The 18,454-nt window shown below is 45.3% G+C and overlaps 1 protein-coding gene across 4 annotated transcripts in view; it reads left to right on the top strand.

Annotated features, from left to right (window-relative positions):
- The first annotated feature begins 404 nt into the window (after nucleotides 1–404).
- Nucleotides 405–18,454, top strand: part of CALCOCO2 (calcium binding and coiled-coil domain 2) — a 161,882-nt gene continuing 143,832 nt past the window's right edge. The window contains exons 1-2 of one of the 4 annotated variants that reach the window (XM_063458883.1): nucleotides 405–513; nucleotides 15,911–16,101. In XM_063458883.1, the coding sequence (XP_063314953.1) occupies nucleotides 15,934–16,101 (168 nt within the window). In that variant the 5' untranslated portion in view covers nucleotides 405–513; nucleotides 15,911–15,933. Of the gene's footprint in view, nucleotides 514–15,337; nucleotides 15,495–15,910; nucleotides 16,102–18,454 lie in introns of those variants that run through there. The other 3 variants (XM_063458886.1, XM_063458885.1, XM_063458882.1) reach the window with 3 other exon arrangements.

Raw genomic sequence — 18,454 nt, forward strand, 5'->3', positions numbered from 1 at the left:
CAGAGTTACAGCTTCTGGCTTGAATACAGTAAGATGTTGCTATATTTATGGAGCATGAGGGGCCCAGGGGGGCTTGATGGTGGTTTTAACACTATAGGGTAGGAATACATGTTTGTGTTCCTGACCCTATAGTGATCCTTTAAGTTTAACCCCTTTAGGACCAAACTTCTGGAATAAAAGGGAATCATGACATGTCACACATGTCATGTGTCCTTAAGGGGTTACATTAAAGGAGCACTCCTCGCTGGAAGGGTGAAATATAATTTATTGGTAGTTAAGTATAAATACAATAATTTTATATTTAAAAGGAACAACGTTACCACTAATTTAGAAAAATAATATGTCATAAAAAACATGTTATATAATGTAGACTGGGCAAGCCATACACATATTACCACGCCAATGAATAATGTAGAGAGTTGCACAAACATAATAATGTATCATGTTAATGTGGAAATATAAACTTCTGCTGTAGGACAGACTGAAGGGACTGCGGGCCCCCAGCAAATCAAAGTGAGTATCAAATTGTTTGCAAACGGCTTTAAAGATTACAGTCAACTGGTGTAGAAATATATGAAGCATTTGAATGTTCCATTGTTATTGTAGCTTTAAACCTGCCTGCATGATTCTATATTAAAGGGACACTACAGTCACCTGAACAACTACAGCTGTAGTTGTTCAGATATGATCCATAGCTCCCTGCAGGCAATCTAATCTAAACACTGTATTTTCAGAGAAAATACATGTTTACATTGATTGATAGGAATACCTCCAGTGGCCGTCACTCAGACGGCCACCAGAGGGACTTCCTATCATGCAGGGCCCTAAAAAGGCCCTGTACACGTCAGACGTATCAAAATACGTCTGACGTGTGCAGGAGAGAGAAGGAACTGTGTGCGCGCCTTCTCTCTCCAGCCTGTCAGCAGAGGAGGGGGGCGGGCAAAGACCGCGAGCTGAGCTGTCATTTAGCTCAGATCGCAGCCGCGCACACCGCGCGCATTCGCGGTAGTGCGCTCCGCACAAGGGAGCAATGACGCTTCCAAATGGAAGCGTCTGATTGCTTGCGCCCGCCTATTTCGTCATTTTGACAAAATAGGGGGCGCGGCTTCACGAGGCTCCCGGCGCTGGAACCAGGTGAGTAAAGAGGCTTGGCTGGAGAGTCCCTTTAAAAAAAAAGTTACTTACCTGTAATCCAATAGTGAGACTGCCTTCTCACTACAGCTATACTTCGAAAGATCTCGTGGTCAATCCAATGCTTCTCGTCGTGATCCACCAGCAATGCTTATCATATAGAAGCAATAACCTCTTTGTGACTGATGATGAAATTATTCAAAGAAGAAAGTCCAAGTACATAGCTATCACATCCTGTTTCTTTCTGCGGAGGTGTCTGGCCTTGGCTTCTGGTATCCAGTACTCTTTTTATTTTTAAAAATATTTTATTTTGAAGGGGCATGTCGACATATCATGAGTTACAGATACATAAGTAAAAGATGCATCATGGCATAATACCGGTTTAGAGGTATCACATAACTTGTCAAGAGTAACTGCACACAATTAAATTTTTTTTAACATGTTGCGTTACAATAAATGGTAACAGTATAAGCGGGTACACCCAGGCTTGTGCCTCCTTTAGGCAGTGGCGGATCCAGAGCCTGATCTCGGGAGGGGCACTTGAAGATTATTTAAAGAAATAATCCATGCAAAATAACCACTACAGCTCTGTGTTGTGGTTATGGTGCCATGAGTGCTGGGACCCCCTCCCAGAGTAAGTAGTCAAACCGTTTAAGAACAGCTTAACAACTCACCTAGGGTCTGCTGAGATATGGGGCTGTAGTAGGGCATAGGAGCAGTGGTGTGTGTGAGTGGTGCAATGTGTAAGGGGTGCAGCGTGTGTGAAAGGTTCAGTGTGTGTGTGTGTGTGTGTGTGTGGATGGTGTAGTGTGTGAATGGGTAGGGTGTGTGGGGCAATGTGTGTATGGGGGGCTCTGTATGTGTGTATGGGTGGGCAGTGTATGTGTGTGTGGGGCAGTGTATGTGTGTGTGTGGGGCAGTGTATGTGTGTGTGTGGGGCAATGTGTGTATGGGGGCAGTTTGTGAATGTGTATGGTGTGTGGGGGCAGTATGTGTATGGGGGGTTGTGTATGTGTGTGTGGGGGCAATGTGTGTATGGTGGGCTGTGTGTGTGTGTGTGTGTGTGTGGGGGGGGCAGTATGTGTATAGGGGCAGTGTATATGTGTGTGGGGGGGCAGTTTGTGTGTATGTGGGGGAAGTGTGTGTTTGAGGGGGCAGTGTATGTGTGTGTGTATCTGGGGGAAGTGTGTGATTGAGGGGGCAGTGTATGTTTGTGTGGGGCAGTGTATGTGTGTGGGGGCAGCCCTGCATTAGCCTGCAGGGGAGAGACTCAGGGGCGGCAATTGCCCCGTTGCCCCTCCCCTGGATCTGCCAGTGCATTTAGGAGTGTAGCAAGATCGCATCCATAGAGATTGAGACTAAATGTTTAAGTTGTTGTTGCAAATTGAGGAAGAGTAAATTAAAGGTAATAACAAGAGGTAAACAAGTTGAGACTCTACTAGTGCAACTGCGAGCCACCTCAGTAGATATACATCACTTTAGGGAAGATGGGGCAAGCATAGACCGCCTGTAGTTGTGTGGTATGAGTTATCAAAGCCTTATAGGCCGCCCTATGCGCCTGTGAAACATTGAACCGCCATGGGCCATTGCACTGTGTAAATCATATCACGATTAACCAAGAGTATGCTACAAGTATTGTAGGTGCCCCTCACCAAGGGGGCAGCGGTGGGGGGGAAATTGGAGGGGTTCCTCCATATTAATGTGGTTCTGCTCCACCATCACTAAGTCCGGTCATGGCTCTAGCCAAAGTCGAGTGGAAAAGGGACCGCATTGTATAGAAAATCGTAACATAAAAATATATTTTGCTGAGGCTGTGTCCGGTCTGACCAGCGTCGGTGGTTATAAGTGCGGTCTCCTTCAGGGAGCTGGATCCGTGTTTCCCAGGGGTCGAGGGATGAACAGTTGCGCCGTGGCAGGATCTCCAATCTGGGATGGGCCTTTCGTGGCCCTGGTCGTAGGCAGTCCCGGGAGTCCCAATGAAGTGAGGATTGCGGGTATATCTGCTTCTGACGTGGCTCTGTGGGTAGTCCCATTATGAGTGAGTGTTAGGACCCTTGACCCCCTCAGCGATATTGTATGCCTGCAGTTCTTAGATGGCTGGTGAAGTGGTATATTGTTTTCTGCCAGTGCAGCGTCACAATAACTGTCCCTTGCAGTGCGATCATAGAAATTTTGTATTTTCTGAGCTCTGATGCACACCCACTCACCACTAGCTTCCTGGTGCCTTATTATGACCTCATATATGACTTGGAACCCATCCCATTAGTCTCCTTTTATAGTGTCAGCGTAAGTGTCATTTATTGATGATGTGTACACACTTGTGACATTATGGTCCTCTGTAAACAATCATCATCCAGTATAGGGTGTATATATATATACTTCCTGGTTGCCCTTGTTTCTTTGCCCTGTCAAGGTTCTTGTTACTTGACAGTGTTTATACTGTGTATTGGCTTTCCTGTTTTCTGACCTCGGCTTGTTTGACTATTCTTGCTCTCTGTTATCCTGAGCTTTGCCTGACTTTCTATTCTGTGATCCTTGACCTTGCCTATCCCTTGTTTGGCCAACCCAGACTGGTTTGTTAATGAATTAATTGTGACAGGGAACAAAATGGCCGGCCTATATATACTGAGCCTGCCCCTAAGCTAACCTACCAATCCGTAAAAAATGGGTCGCAAGAGAATACTGAGAACGGGCAGCAGCTGAAATAGCCTGCCCTTCGGTCGGTCCCCGCTCAGTTCTCAAGCTGTTTTTTGCTCATCTTGTGCCATTACAGAGAGAACTTCTCTGAAACATATCAGACTGGTCCCACCCATACGGGCAGTCCAGATCCGAAATGCCAGCAAGTTCCCATTTTTTACTCTCCACAAGTTTAAAGGGATAATCCAGACGTGGACCCCTTGCTCACGGTGCCTAGGGAGATATCAGCTATGCCTCACTGATGATGCCTAACAAGGCTGAAACGATCGTCTGGGGTTGCTGTGTCTCTCGTGCAGAGGGAACTTGCTGGCATTTCGGATCTGGACTGCCCGTATGGGTGGGACCAGTCTGATATGTTTCAGAGAAGTTCTCTCTGTAATGGCACAAGATGAGCAAAAAACAGCTTGAGAACTGAGTGGGGACCAACCGAAGGGCAGGCTATTTCAGCTGCTGCCCGTTCTCAGTATTCTCTTGCGACCCATTTTTTACTCTCCACAAGTTTAAAGGGATAATCCAGACGTGGACCCCTTGCTCACGGTGCCTAGGGAGATATCAGCTATGCCTCACAAGGCTGAAACGATCGTCTGGGGTTGCTGTGTCTCTCGTGCAGAGGGAACTTGCTGGCATTTCGGATCTGGACTGCCCGTATGGGTGGGACCAGTCTGATATGTTTCAGAGAAGTTCTCTCTGTAATGGAACAAGATGAGCAAAAAAACAGCTTGAGAACTGAGTGGGGACCAACCGAAGGGCAGGCTATTTCAGCTGCTGCCCATTCTCAGTATTCTCTTGCGACCCATTTTTTTACTAACCTACCAATCCCTTGCGATATCCGCCTAAGCCAACCTCCTAGCCCTGTCAAGGCCTCAGTTTGCTTAGGCTGCGCTTGCTCCATGGGGCTACAAGCTTAGCTTTATCATTAATGTACCGGAAGGGAAGGCTCTGGTATGGATCAACCCTTAATGGAAAAGGGATGATCTGCTTATGTTTATTTTTTCCAGCTTCTTGGCTACCTTTAAGTGAGTTCTCAGTCCTCCTGGTAGAGCCAAATTTCTGGTAAAAAACTTATGAGGATCAAACATGGCTCTAGATCAGTAACAGAGTATGTCATCACATTTCGTTCACTTGCTTCTGATACTTCTTGGAATGAACAGTGCCTTGGTCTGTGCATTTGAACAAGGTTTATCTGAAACTCTGCAGGACGAGATCACTGATAAAGACCTTTATGAGGCTTTAGAGGATCTCATATCTTTTAAAGGGAAACTCCAGGGCCAGGAAAACAATGTTTTCCTGGCACTGCAGGTTCCCTCTCCCTCCCACCCCCCAATCCCCGGTTGCTGAAGGGGTGAAAACCCCTTCAGTAACTTACCTGACCACCTCGGCCTGTGTTTACTTGCAAGGGTGAGCATATATCTCTGCCTGACAGACTCCCAACTCAGGTAAGCCCTGACAGCCTCATTATGACATCATATATGACTTGGAAGTCCCGCTTTCATATGTAGATCCTGCAATACTGGGGATTGTATGCTTGGAGGCCTACCACAGAGGATGCCCAAAATGGCAGCTCAGCCAGCAGACAACTCCGCTTCTAAGGGGAAAGCAATACTAGATGCGCTGGATGACATCCACAGCGGAGGGGGACTTCATCATACTTCGGATGAGGACGCTAAACTGTGGATGACACGGAAATTCCACAGTACCTCCGCTGACTCTTCTGCCACCTTCTGCCTCCTCCTTGATGGATTCTTTTGGATCTGTAAGTCTGTTAGAGCACCAGGATTCACTCCTTGAGACCTCATTGTCCAATTCGTTACCCACCTTGACAGTATGGCGGTGTTGGCTTTGGTGAGAAGCTTCCCTACACTGGAGTTTGAAAACAGCACCCTGTCTTTCTATGCAGACCTCTCAAGGTCCACTTTGCAGTGATGACAAACCCTTTTTGCCCTTTTTGCAGTGATGACAAAACCTGGTCTCCAGCGTCCTCAGACAAGAAGGTGCCCTATCGGTCAGGCAAACCCAAATTCCTGCAGATCACTTTGCGCAAGCTCAACAATGCAACAGACTTAACGGTTTTCTTGCAGCATTGGGCCTATGTCAGGATAGCCAACCTGAATTAGCTAATACCTCAACTTATGGATGAGACATTGCCAACATCACTCATTCATTTAGTTCTGCTTGCCAGCCCCTTGCATCCCGATACTGGCACCAATGATTGTAAAGTGGACATGTCCAACAGTTTTTATTTCTCTTCTTTTTTGGTGCATGTCACTGTGACCCATGTCGTTTTACTTCTATATATCTCTGGAGAATTAAAAACATGGCTGTGACGGACCGCCTGGCACCCCGACTGGGTGCCTCCGCCAATCGCTGCTTTCTAGCTGTTGCTGAGCACCAAGGACACCGTAGCACTTGGCTGGGGTCTCGCCATCCCTTCTGACCCTGGACCAATATCCTGGATCCAGCTTCCAGTGAGAAGACCTCTCCTCCAAGAGAGTATAGCAGGTATAGCAGTGTAGCTCTTACAAGAGCTTTTGAATATACCCCTGGGGAGTATGGTGATATAGCAATCCCCAGAGCAGATACAGCTGACAATTTAATCGTTTTCGTCTCCATGCCGGAAACTATCAAGATAAACTATTCAAAATCCGACATACTTAATATCCACCTACCGCCTAAGAGGGCTGATGTCCTAGGTAGAAATTTCCAGTTCAATTGGGCCAACCCCGTGATCAAATATCTGGAGGTATGGCTCACTGACAACCTTTCTCAGTTATACCAAGCTAACTTTACTCCCATGCTAAAGACTCTACAGAAAGATTTGGAGGCCTGGAGACTTCTTCACCTGTTGTGGCTGGATCGCATAGCAGTAATGCCACACATTCTCTTTTTGTTCCAGACTCTCCCCATCAAAATCCTGATCGCTTATGTAACATCCCTCAGATCATTAATAATCACTTATTTTTGGGGCTGTAGCAAACTCAAGCTGAAATACCAAGTGCTGACAAGACCTAAAAATGAGTGGGGACTGGTGGTTCTCGACATTCAAATATATTATCAGTCTTCTCACTTACAGAAAACTTTGGAATGGGTAAAGGGTGGGGTGAACAAGTTATGGAAAGATATCAAACAAGCTCCAACAGGTGGCTCTCTCCAAAGGCACTAACATGGATGTCTCCAACGGAGGGCAGGAAACTCTCTTATGTCACCAGCCATTTGTGAAGGCAATCTTGACTATCTGGCACAGGATTACCATGAAATTGGGTGTTTCCTCTTTCCATTCCCACATTTATACTCTGATGAATAACCCAAAATTTTCCACAGGTTTAGAGATACAGGCATTTACATGCTTACTTCCACAGCCGCACATACAGGCCCAACATTTACTGAAAGGGGACAAGATCAGGCCAATCGGGGAATTCTAGGTGACACGTGGGACACATTTCTACACAGACTGAAGTTCGAACAACTGAAACGATTCCTGACCACCAAACCCCCCAAACCTGACTTATATAGGACACTGACCCCATTTGAAAAACTAGGTGATGACCCAGACCTGCTCTTACATGCAATAATCTGCCATGCTCTTATGGAAAATTAACCTCCCATCACCCTCGTACATGGGTAAGTGGGAGACTGCAGTTGGGGAGACTTTCACTGACCAGCAATGGGGCAAGATTTGTGACCTGGTTCCTCAAAGTGCACTGGCCAGTAAGACACAAGAGACAGCATACAAAGTTTTATCTATGTGGTGTAGGACACCTCAATTAATGCAGAACGTAGATCCTACACTAAGTGACGAATGCTGGAGATGCCATGCCAGCCCGCGTACATTCCTACATATTTGGTAAGAATGCTCCAAGAATCCTTTCTGACAAGCAATCTGAGAGATTCTGTTGAAGTTTTTGGACAACACTCCTCCCTTTCTGCTAGCTACTTATCTCTTACACCACACTACCATGCACACTGTCAGGTACAAGAAATCCTTAACTGTTAGGATCTTAAACACAGCAAAGCAGGTACTGAGATTTACTCAGATTTGATTTCCTAATGCTTTCAGGCCAGGGTCGTTCTCAGACTTACATGGACATATGGAAGCACTGGTTGACTGTAGTTTACCAAGGCAAATTTCCTAGACTGTGGACTTACAGATGTCTGACAGACCTTTCATGGGAGACCGGGGGCACTGCAGAAGAGGGGGAGCAGACTTAGGGGAGGTTTCAGGTCACCGGGGTGGGTTTATCCACCCTGATTAGGGGAGTTGCAGCTCCCTCGCTCACTCTTCCTCATTACTCTCTCTCTCATAAGAGGCCTGGTTGTCATGGCCTTGCTCTTATTGATGACTGAGTGTGTTTTGCAGCGCAATAGGAAAGAGGGGAGAGGTGCAGGTGTACAGCTATTAGTTTCTGACTACCACTTTTCATTGAGAAGTAGAGTGCAAGTGACTGCCTCGTGGCTCTCATCTTGCCCTCTACTTTTCAACTCTTTATATGCGATTTCAGGGAATTGAGGTGGAGTCTTTTGTTTAATGCAACTTTACTTTTAATGTTCAGCGTTTTATGTCATTATAGTCATCTATTGGACCTGCGAGTCCAAATTTAATTCAGGATATTATTTAATGGCCCTACGTAGCTACGAAACAAAAAAAACCCAAAAACATAAAAAGAAATGTGATCTGCTTATTATTAGGGACCTGTGTGTCCTATTGACTTATCTGTAACTTATGCATTTGGATTGCAATAAAACAATAATTTACAAAACAAAAAAGAAATAAAAGTAAATAGTATACTTGCAGTAACTGGTAACATGTGAAGCGAATGAGGAGGTGGTTGACTGTGATGCCAAACAGCTGGAAGAGCATGCTATATAGTTAGAGGGAACCAGGTTGTGCGGGTTTTGCTTAGTAGAAATTAAGTGGCATTGCCCCTATCCTTACATAGGAGTCGTCCGGGAGCAGAGGCAATGTAGTGATAGAGATACAGGTAATGTATTTATATAGTAGTTTAGGTTGAAAAAAAGGCTAATGTCCATTAAGTTCAATCTTGAAACCCATTATTTTATTCTGTTGATCCAAAAGGTGACATTCTATCAGATTCCCTGTGTATCTCTCTATTACTGTGCTGCTTCCTGTCCAGCTGATACTAACTCTGTGGACAGAGCACACAGCAGCCAGGCAGAAGGGCACTGGAACCTGGATAGTGAAGAGAACGACTGGCAGAATGCTGCCAGCTCTCCCTACAAAAGGTTTTTGGCTGCCTCCTGTCTTCCCCCTACCCCTACCCCTACCCCTACATGACGATTATCTACAAGAGATCCAGTATCCTTTTATGTAAGGTTAGTATGTCTGTGTGTGTCTGTATGTACCATGGTATGGCTTTGTTTATCTATTTGTGCCTGTCTTTTTTTTTTTTTTTTTATTCTTTATTTTATTGTGCTTGTGGAAAAACAAATAGGCATGCAATGCCACAACAGCAGTTGCTCGCCAGTCAAATCAACATTTATAAACATGTGTTAGGCATACATTAACAGTGCACATTTTATATTATAAGAAACGATGGGTTCAAGAGAAATCTCTGTGTCGGCTATAAAGTAGCATAGGGTAGGAATTGAGACATATTGACACTGCTGACTTAAGGAGTGGAAGTTATGTGAGTATAAGCTTAAATTGGACATTTCCCGTAAAATAGGTTATATAGAGACTTTAAACAAGCTAGTATTATTGATCGTGCATACGTAATTACTCAAGTGAGAATAACACGGTACTGTACTAGTGCTGGCTCATAGATGGAGGAGTTGTGATCTAGATCTTGGTGGTGTATACAGCATAATGTGAAAACACTAGAGTAAAATTAGGCTTAGTCAGTCAGCTGGAACCAACTCTATGTACCTGTGTAGACTATGCTTTGCTAGTTAGGGGTCAATTGGCAAAGTGATATCATAGAGGCATCTAAAACAACATAGGTGGGCAGCAGGCCTAAAATAAAATCTAAAAACATTGAGTATGCCCTGGAGAACTCTATAGGTATCATGAGAAAACAAGCTTATAGTGTGGGAACACCCCGAGATCCCAGCGTCAGGCATCTGAGTAGTAATGCACATAGTAGGAATACAGGGCATTTTGCACCCTTAGTGAGGAAAAGGATGTTTCTTTAAGTCATCCCTACTCAGAGTCTGCAGTATGGAGGCGGAAAGCTGGGAAGTCCCCTTTTGGCAGAGAGTTCGCCTCAGCCCATATCCTCCAGCCGTTTGGTGTCATCCTGCTGCGGTCCGACTGGTAAGTGTTGCAGTGCCGCTGTGGAGGTGCTACGGGCCAGAACTGAGATGTGGAGCGATGTTGTGCACCATGTGTCAGCCGTCCAGGCATGCCCCAGGGATTGTCTGCTGGGTCTGGTTAGCTGTTTCTGTGCCGGCTCGCAGCCTCTCCAACCTCTTTGCTGCTTGTGCTCCCGGGGACCACGGTAACTTTTGTCAGGCATTTGCTGATGTGGTGTGTCGCTGTGCTCCCGCCGTTCAGGCTGCCGCAAGCAGGTATGTAGGGCCTGCCTCGGATTCGTGGGGATTGTGTCACTCCAGGGGCTGGAGGTGCCAGGGCGTGTTGGCAGTTCCATGGTTGCCGCCATTTTAGATGTGGCTTGTGTCTGGAGCTGCATTTTGGTGGTATTTGTGCCTGTCTTTAACTGTTTTTGTCTGTGTGTGCCTATGTTTGTGTGTGTGTGTATATATATATATATATATATATATATAATGAAGAAAAATACCGGCACTCTAGGTCTTCCAATGAATGTAGTTTCATTTTCAATCCAATGTCAACGTTTCAGCCCTGGTTCAGGGCTTTCATCAGGACACACAAAAAGCATATTACAAAATGACAAGCTTATATAGGACTGTATATCACACCAAACGCTTACCAAATCAGCTGTTCACAATCGTGCACGAAAAAACGGAATCACTCTCTACATCTATGCGCATGCGTGTGACGTCAGGGACTCCCATCTCGTAATTACCCAGCTATATATATGTTTGTGTTCACCTGTCTGTATCTTTGTATACCTGCCTGTGTGTGCGTATGTATGTATGTGCCATTTTACACCTATTTATTTTGTCTGTGCCCACCTATGTCCGTTTGTACCATAATGTGTAAGTGTGTGCCTGGGTGTATGTGTCTCTGTGTTTGTGCATGTTTGTATGTGTGTATCTGTTTGTGTTTGTAAGTAACTGTGAGTATGTCAAAAGGTATGTTAATGGGTTCAGGGATGTATCTTACACGAGGCAAACAAGGCATCTGCCTTGGGCGGCACTTTGCAGAGGGCGGCAAAATCAGCCACCCCCAAATGCCCAGGCAGATCCCTTGTTTGCCTCGTGTCCTGGGGGGTTCAAGAGCTGGCAGGCTGGCCACTTTTGAGCCCCCACCGAGGCAGGCAATGGGCAGCGAGGGAGAATGCTCACCTGAGCTCTTCTTGCTCAGCTCCCTCACGCGCTGCTTAATGAAGCCGGAATATGACGTCACTCCAGCTCCCAGCATCACTAAGCAGCGCGCAAGGGAGCCGAGCAGGAAGATTAAAGCTCCCACACCGCCTACTCAGCCTGTCTGCCCCCTGCCTGCCCGACCAGCAGCCCCACTGGACCACAGGTAAGCAATCCACTCCAGCTCTCCCATGGAGGCTGGGTGGATTTAAAATGTGTGTGTGTGTGTGTGTGTCTGTGAGTGAATGTGTGTGTGTGTCTGTAAGTGTGTGTGTGCATAAGTGAATGTGAGTGAATGTATGTGTGTGTGTTGGTCAGTGAATGTGTGTGTGTGTGTCTGTCAGTGAGTGCATGCGTCTGTCAGTGAGTGCGTGTCTGTCAGTGAATGTGCCGCGAACCACGTGCCTGCATTGGCCCGCCCCTTATTATGTGGGTGCCGCCACACATCCTACATTCATACTTTTGATTACCAATGATCTATTAACCTACTCTTATTAATATTATTATTTTACAACTGTGATTGGTGCACACATTCTTGGCGCCATTTTTTAATGCTTTTATCCCTATTTAAAGCCTAGCCATATATTTTTTTTAGAATTCTTTATTTTTGTTGTGCATGTCATACATAGCAATAACATACACCACAACAGCGTGTCTGAGAATATACTTTGGTTGAACAGTGGCATGAGGAATCGCACAGTTTTATATAATTATAACAATCATCAGCTTGGCAAAGCAGTGAGGTCTTGAGATTAAAGTGGAAAGGTCAGCGCTTAACAGTGCTAGGCTAGTTATGCTAAAATATTTGGAAACTGCACATTTTTAATTATGTTGAAACTTGCTAGTCACAATTTTTAAGTATATAATGTAAAGAGAACACGATAAACATATGTCGCTAAACAACAATGAGACAACCGTCTAAGCTTAGTACTCTGACAGCATATGAGTGATTAGCCAAGGTGAGTATCCAATACGTAAGCAGGGTTGCAGTTATCGCCTGCAGGTCATTAAGTATTCTGCAACGGGCATTTTGATGTGCACGAGATTTACAGGTTATCAACAGACGCCACCACAGCGCATTTTAAGAGTCACCAGCATTAAACCGTGGCATGATACTTCTCACGATTTTTATATTTTCCCAATGTTTAACTAAACAGTTATTTCGTCAGAGTGAGGTTTAGATAAAACAAAATGAAATAAAGATGCTCGGTGCCAAACACCGCTAGATCAGCTATGCTAGTATAGGTATACTGCGTTAACACGTTTTTTAGTCGAGGAGAAAGTGATGCACAGATACTTTGTGCTGTGAGAGTTTAGGCTAGGAGGCATTAGAAACATAGGCTAGTAACACAATAATGGTACCTAGACATTCTGAGTGCTGTGTGTGACAGTTATAAGGCAATTACAGCGCGGGTTAAAGTGTGTATAAAGCATTTGTCAGTAAGGTACTAAAGGAAATCACTTATAACTTTGCTTATCTGCAGGAGAAAGAGTCATTGGCAGTTCAGTTTTAGGCATGTCAGCCATGCAGATAGAAGCAACAGGCGTCCCGGTGAAGTGTAAAGCAGGTGTGGGACACATGCAGCCAGTCCCTTAACCCTTAACCTATGCCAGATCTCGAGGCCCGTCACCTGGTGGCAAGGTTCTGATCGGCAATAAGGGATGTGGTGAGTACTCTCATGTGTGCTTGTCCCGTGCCGGGAGATCGGCCGCCTCCCCCAGGCCCCAGGCTCCGCTCTTGCTTAGGCAACTATCATTGTTTTATTGAGAGCACTATTTTTATTTCTTCTCTGAGCACCTAGACAACCATCAGCAGAGTCCAACCTTCACCATATCACAATAGTGGGGATTATACCACTATAGGCGATCCACACTAGAGCTGGCCAAAGCTCCCGTATATGTGAGTGCAATATCATTATTACCCTTATATGGCTTACTAAGTCTTGACATATTGCATCCGGTTTTCTTTGTCTCTTCTTTGCCCACACACGGAGACCAAAGACACCTAGACCTTCCACATCTCCCAAGCAAAAAGAACCTAGGAACTACAGCTGAACCTACTCTTTTAATAAGAGATACTTTTGTATGTGACTGTTTGCACAGGTGGAACAAGACTCATAGTATTTTTTGTTCTTATTTTATCTTTTTTTTTTATTATATGTGGCACAGCCCTTTCCTGTCTTTTTTCCTTGTATTTTCAATAGTGTGTGTCTGTCTATCAGTGTGTCAAATCAGTGAGTGTGTGTGCATGTCACCATTTGTCAGTGTATATGAGAGTGTGTGTCTGTCAATGAGTGTGTGCGTCTGTCAGTGAGTGTGCGTGTGTCAGTGAGTGTGTGGGTCTGCCAGTGAGTGAGCATCTGTCAGTTAAAGTGCGGCCTTGACAGGAAGGGGTGGGGAAAATTTAAATAAGGGGGGTGCCCGAGCACCGTCCTGCCTAGGGCAGCACAAATCCTAAATACACCACTGAATGGGTGGCATTTGAAAGGAGTCACAAATTATTTTCAGTAGGCATGTGCATGGGGAAAATTTTCGGTTCGGTTCGGCATTCTGAAATTCGGGATTTTCGCATTTCGGGACTTCGGCACTTCAACACTTCGGAATTTCTGAAACTCCGGCATTTCGGGACTTTGGGACTTCTCTTGCAGCCGCTTAGTAGATAACTCCCTAATTCCCACGGTAGTATTAGTAAATTTTGCCCCTACTCGCTATACCGCGAGTAGGGGCATGTCTAGTAAACAGTGAGCAGCCTGTGGCTGCTCACTGTTAAAAAAAAAAAATAGGGTCCCCCCGCCGCTCAGGGGTGGGGGCCAGGGAGGAGGACATTAGGTCCCTCCCCCTTTATTAGTATTTAGAGCCCCCACCCACCGCTCAGGGGTGAGGGCCAGCGAGGAGGACATTAGGTCCCCCCACTTATTTTACTTTAGGGTCCCCACCCACCGCTCAGGGGTGGGGGGGGGCAGTGGGGAGGACATTAGGGTCCCCCCTATTATAATTTAGGGCTCCCACCCACTGCTCAGGGGTGAGGGCCAGGGGGGAGGACATTGGGTCCCTTATTCTGATTTAGGGCCCCCACCCGCCGCTCAGGGGTGGGGGCTGGGGGGGGGGGCAATAGGTTTAATAGACATTTCCCTACTTGCGGTATTGCGAGTAGGGGCATAATTTACTAATACTAAGTAATCTTTACTTAGTATTAGTAAATTTGGCTGAAAGACCAATTTAGGTCTTTCAGCCTTTTAGTAGATAGCTCCCTAATATCGTGGGAATTAGGGAGTTATCTACTTATTCATTCCTGTCATTACACTGACAGGCTAAGTAACTTACATTTTATATGAATGTATGTTACTTGATTGTTGTAAGTGTTGCAAATGCTTACAGCTGAATCCTGGCTATGTTTGTATACTTTTTATTTAAATTTGTATACAATGTAACATTCTTCTTCTTTCACTGTATAAGTATATTAGTACTTAGGCAATACTGTGCTTCAGCACTTCGACACTTCGGAAATTCGGTAATTTCGGAACTTCGGGACCTCTGCATTTCGGCAATTCGGACATTCGGAAGTACCCGAATGTCCGAATTTCCCGAAATTCGTCCCAATTCATATTTGGACCGAAACGAATTGCACATGTCTAATTTACAGGCTTAAGCCCTGGGTGTTTCTGATGCTAGCAATGCTCCTACATGCAGGTTCAATAACTAATTTGGGAATTGCCCAAAATCCCAAGTGAATTTGTAAAATTAAGGTCAAAATTGCTAAACTGAAAGCAGAGTTTTTTTTTTATTTTTATTATGCTATTTTGGCCTAAATTTAGACATTTACATTGTATTGGAAATTGTCACTTTAGTGAACAAATGTCTAACTGAATCTTTTCCCAAATTGAATCAAATTCACTTTATTTATTTTTTGGTCAATTCGACCTTTTGTATACATCTCTTTTGGTATTACACTCTTTAATAATTTCTGTGGTATTTGTTGACTTATATCAATATATGATGAAATAATAGCAGAATTAGCTCACATTACCACCAGCATGACTCAGTGGTTCCTCAGCTGACCTCTAGGAGGCACTGAATCTTTAATAACAGTTCCCTTTCAGATGTCATACGCACAAATAGAAAGCTATTTAAGTAAATCCCGTGATTAGCTTTCAGTTTCTTTTCAGTGCCATTTTCCTAGTACGTGAATGTGTTTTTTTGTGCTTTAGGTAAGTCTTGATTACAAAGAGTGCCTTCTTGTCTTAAAAGAAAATATATTTGTATATCTGTCTGTGTGAGTCTGTGTTTGAGCAGTACTTGGTATATTTTTATTTTTCAGATTTATAGATATTATCAGACCTTGTGGAGACATCTTTTGTAACAATTTACTAACTTATAACATGTGTGGAAAATGCATATTACAGTGCTACATTATAATGAACATTGCATGCAGTAGATATCCGTTAAAACACATCTAATCCAAAGCCAGTGATCTCTTGACACTTATGCAGGCTACAAATCCAACTTAGCGATATGCACTCTCAGATATACTTTATACAGATACTCTGAAACCTCTATGTGCACGTATATACTTATGACTATACACCTGTAAAATTATGTTAACTACTTATTGTATACCTTGCAGACCTCCCTTATGTGCATATAACTATGGAATCCCCTCCAACATCTATTGTTGTACCTACGAATACAAACTTCTCTCTGATCATCTTCAACAATGTGCAGAAGTGGTACAAAATTAATACTGATATTTCGTGCTGTTATACTTACACAGAACCATTCCAGCCTGGAAGAAAAGATTGGATTGGTATCTTTAAGGTAAGGCTGAAATTCATTTAAAGGACACTCCAGGCACCATGGCCTCTATGGTAATGCAGTCACTCTTTTTTCAAGCGTGTTCACAAAAACAGAGGATTTCCTTCCGCCTAAAGTCCACTTCTTTAGGCTGAGGTCACATCAATGGGTTTCAGTTTTCTCATAAGGCTGTGCAAAAAAAAACCCCAAAACGATTAAGTGGGATATGGCCTGGCCGAATTGCTCTTATCCCTTCTTGGTATCATGAATTGACACTGGCTCTTGCATCACAGGTAACAGGAAACAGAGGTATTTTGAATCTAATGATCTTGCCATTTAAAGGAACACTGTAAATACACCATATTTGGCTTTATACACTGTAAATAACTTGAGTTGTTTTTTGCCCTTGGAGTGTTGACGAGTGGTTTGGAGAGGAGCCATACCCATGGGTCTAGTGGTATGTTGGTGTGTAGGGCCTTGGATACTAGGCGTGCTATTTGTGACCATAATTGTGTCAGCTGCTTGCATTCCCACCAAGAGTGGTAATAGGTTCCCTTGGATCCACATCCCTTCCAGCACAAGTCAGTTTCTTTTTCCCCATTTGTTTTAGTCTCAGGGGGGTGAGGTACCACCAAAAGAGGGTCTTGTATGCCTGTTCTTTGTGGTTTACACATATAGTTAATGTGGCGGTGGCCTCCCATATGTCCTTCCAGGTTGATTGGTCTTCGGCTGGTCCCAGGTCCCTTTCCCAAGCCGACATGTAGGATAGTGCATTCTCGGCGGATGTGGTTGTGATGAGGGAGTATAGAGTGGTGATCTGTCCTGTTTGGATTGGTGTTTGTATGCTTGTTTTTTCAAGGTAGGTCAGCGTGCTGGTGCCCGCTTTTTTGTTAGTAGGGACCTCCAAGAGGCTTCGGACTTGCAAATCTCTAAAGTGGTCAAAAGTTGTGAGTGGGGTGGTTTGTGGGAGTTCTGAAAATGGAATCAATTGTTGATTCCGGAAATATTGGTGTAGTCTCACTAGATCGTTGTTTTCAAAGCAAGCGTGTTCGGGGGACATGCCCGGTGGGAAGAGTGCATTGCGTAGGACCGGCGTGAGTGGGGAGGGTGTGGATATGAGGGAGTGTTTGGTAGTTATTTTATCCCAGAATTTTATGGAGGTGTGGAGGACCGGGGTCGTTGTGGGCATTGGGTGTCTGTGGGTACCCAAATGTATAGAGAAGGGAAGTCTCTGCCGAAGACTACGTGTTCCAGGTTGACCCATTGTTTTAGTCCGTAAGGTGTGTGTAGGTGTTGTACTTGCGTGAGCTGGGAGAGTGGAAGTACTGGATGAAGTTGGGGAGCCCTAGACCCCCTGCCCTGTTCGGGACGTATATGGTCGACCTTTTGATTGTGGTTCGTTTGTTGGCCCAGATAAATTTGTCCACAGATGTTTGCAGGGTTTTGAAGTCCAGTATCGATATTATGATTGGTAAAGCCTGGAATAAGTACAGGAACCTGGGGAGCAAGTTCATCTTTATGGAGGCTAGTCTCCCCATCCACGAGATTGAGAGCCCCGTCCAGGATTGTAGGTCCTGGTTGGCTTTTTGGAGCAGGGGTGTGTAATTTAGCTGGTAGCATTGGGATAGGTCGGCCGGAAGGCGGGTGCCTAGGTAACGGATATCATTAGGCTGCAAGTCAAAGGGATACGTGTTTTTGAGGTTTGAGATTTGCCTCGTGGTGAGATTTAAGGGCAGGACTTCTGTTTTTTCAATATTTAGTTTGTGTCCTGAGACTGCTGCGCAGGCGTGTAGTGCTTCTAACAGCGGGGGAAGGGACTGGAGGGGATCGGTGATAGTCAGTTGAAAGGTTGTCCGCGGGGGCGGAGCCTGGACACCAAGCCGAACAGACGTACCTGGCATGAGCTCCTGTCAGGCGGGCAAAAAACGGGGAAAAAGTGGGGGATATATGGCCCAAAGACCATCCAGGGTGCACCACCGACCTCAGGGGTGCCCCGCTAAATCGAATGACGCCACCCCGAGACCCATCAGAGACAGGAGTGCAAAGCTTCAAATGCGGCCTACTGGGACTGGAGCTAGAAGGAGACGGCAGCTCTCCTTGGCGCCGAGACCCTTAAGCGATTTACCTACAGCCTACCTCCCTCCCCCCCCCCCCCGGACCGGTGGGGGTTATCCCGGTCCCCGCTGGTCGAGCCGACCGAAAAGGAGAGCGGACACCCTAACCACGCGGCACACAGGGACAAAGGACCTCCAAAGCCAGACCAAAATGGCCGCCCAGCACAAACCCCATGAACAGAGCACCCACAGCAAGCCTTTCACGCCGCCCCAGGGGACGTTCGACCGGACCTGCAAAAGTTTCTGGGACATTCTGCACAGCA

The sequence above is a fragment of the Pelobates fuscus genome, chromosome 6 (genome assembly GCF_036172605.1).
Source record: "Pelobates fuscus isolate aPelFus1 chromosome 6, aPelFus1.pri, whole genome shotgun sequence".
Classification (NCBI taxonomy): Eukaryota; Metazoa; Chordata; class Amphibia; order Anura; family Pelobatidae; genus Pelobates; species Pelobates fuscus.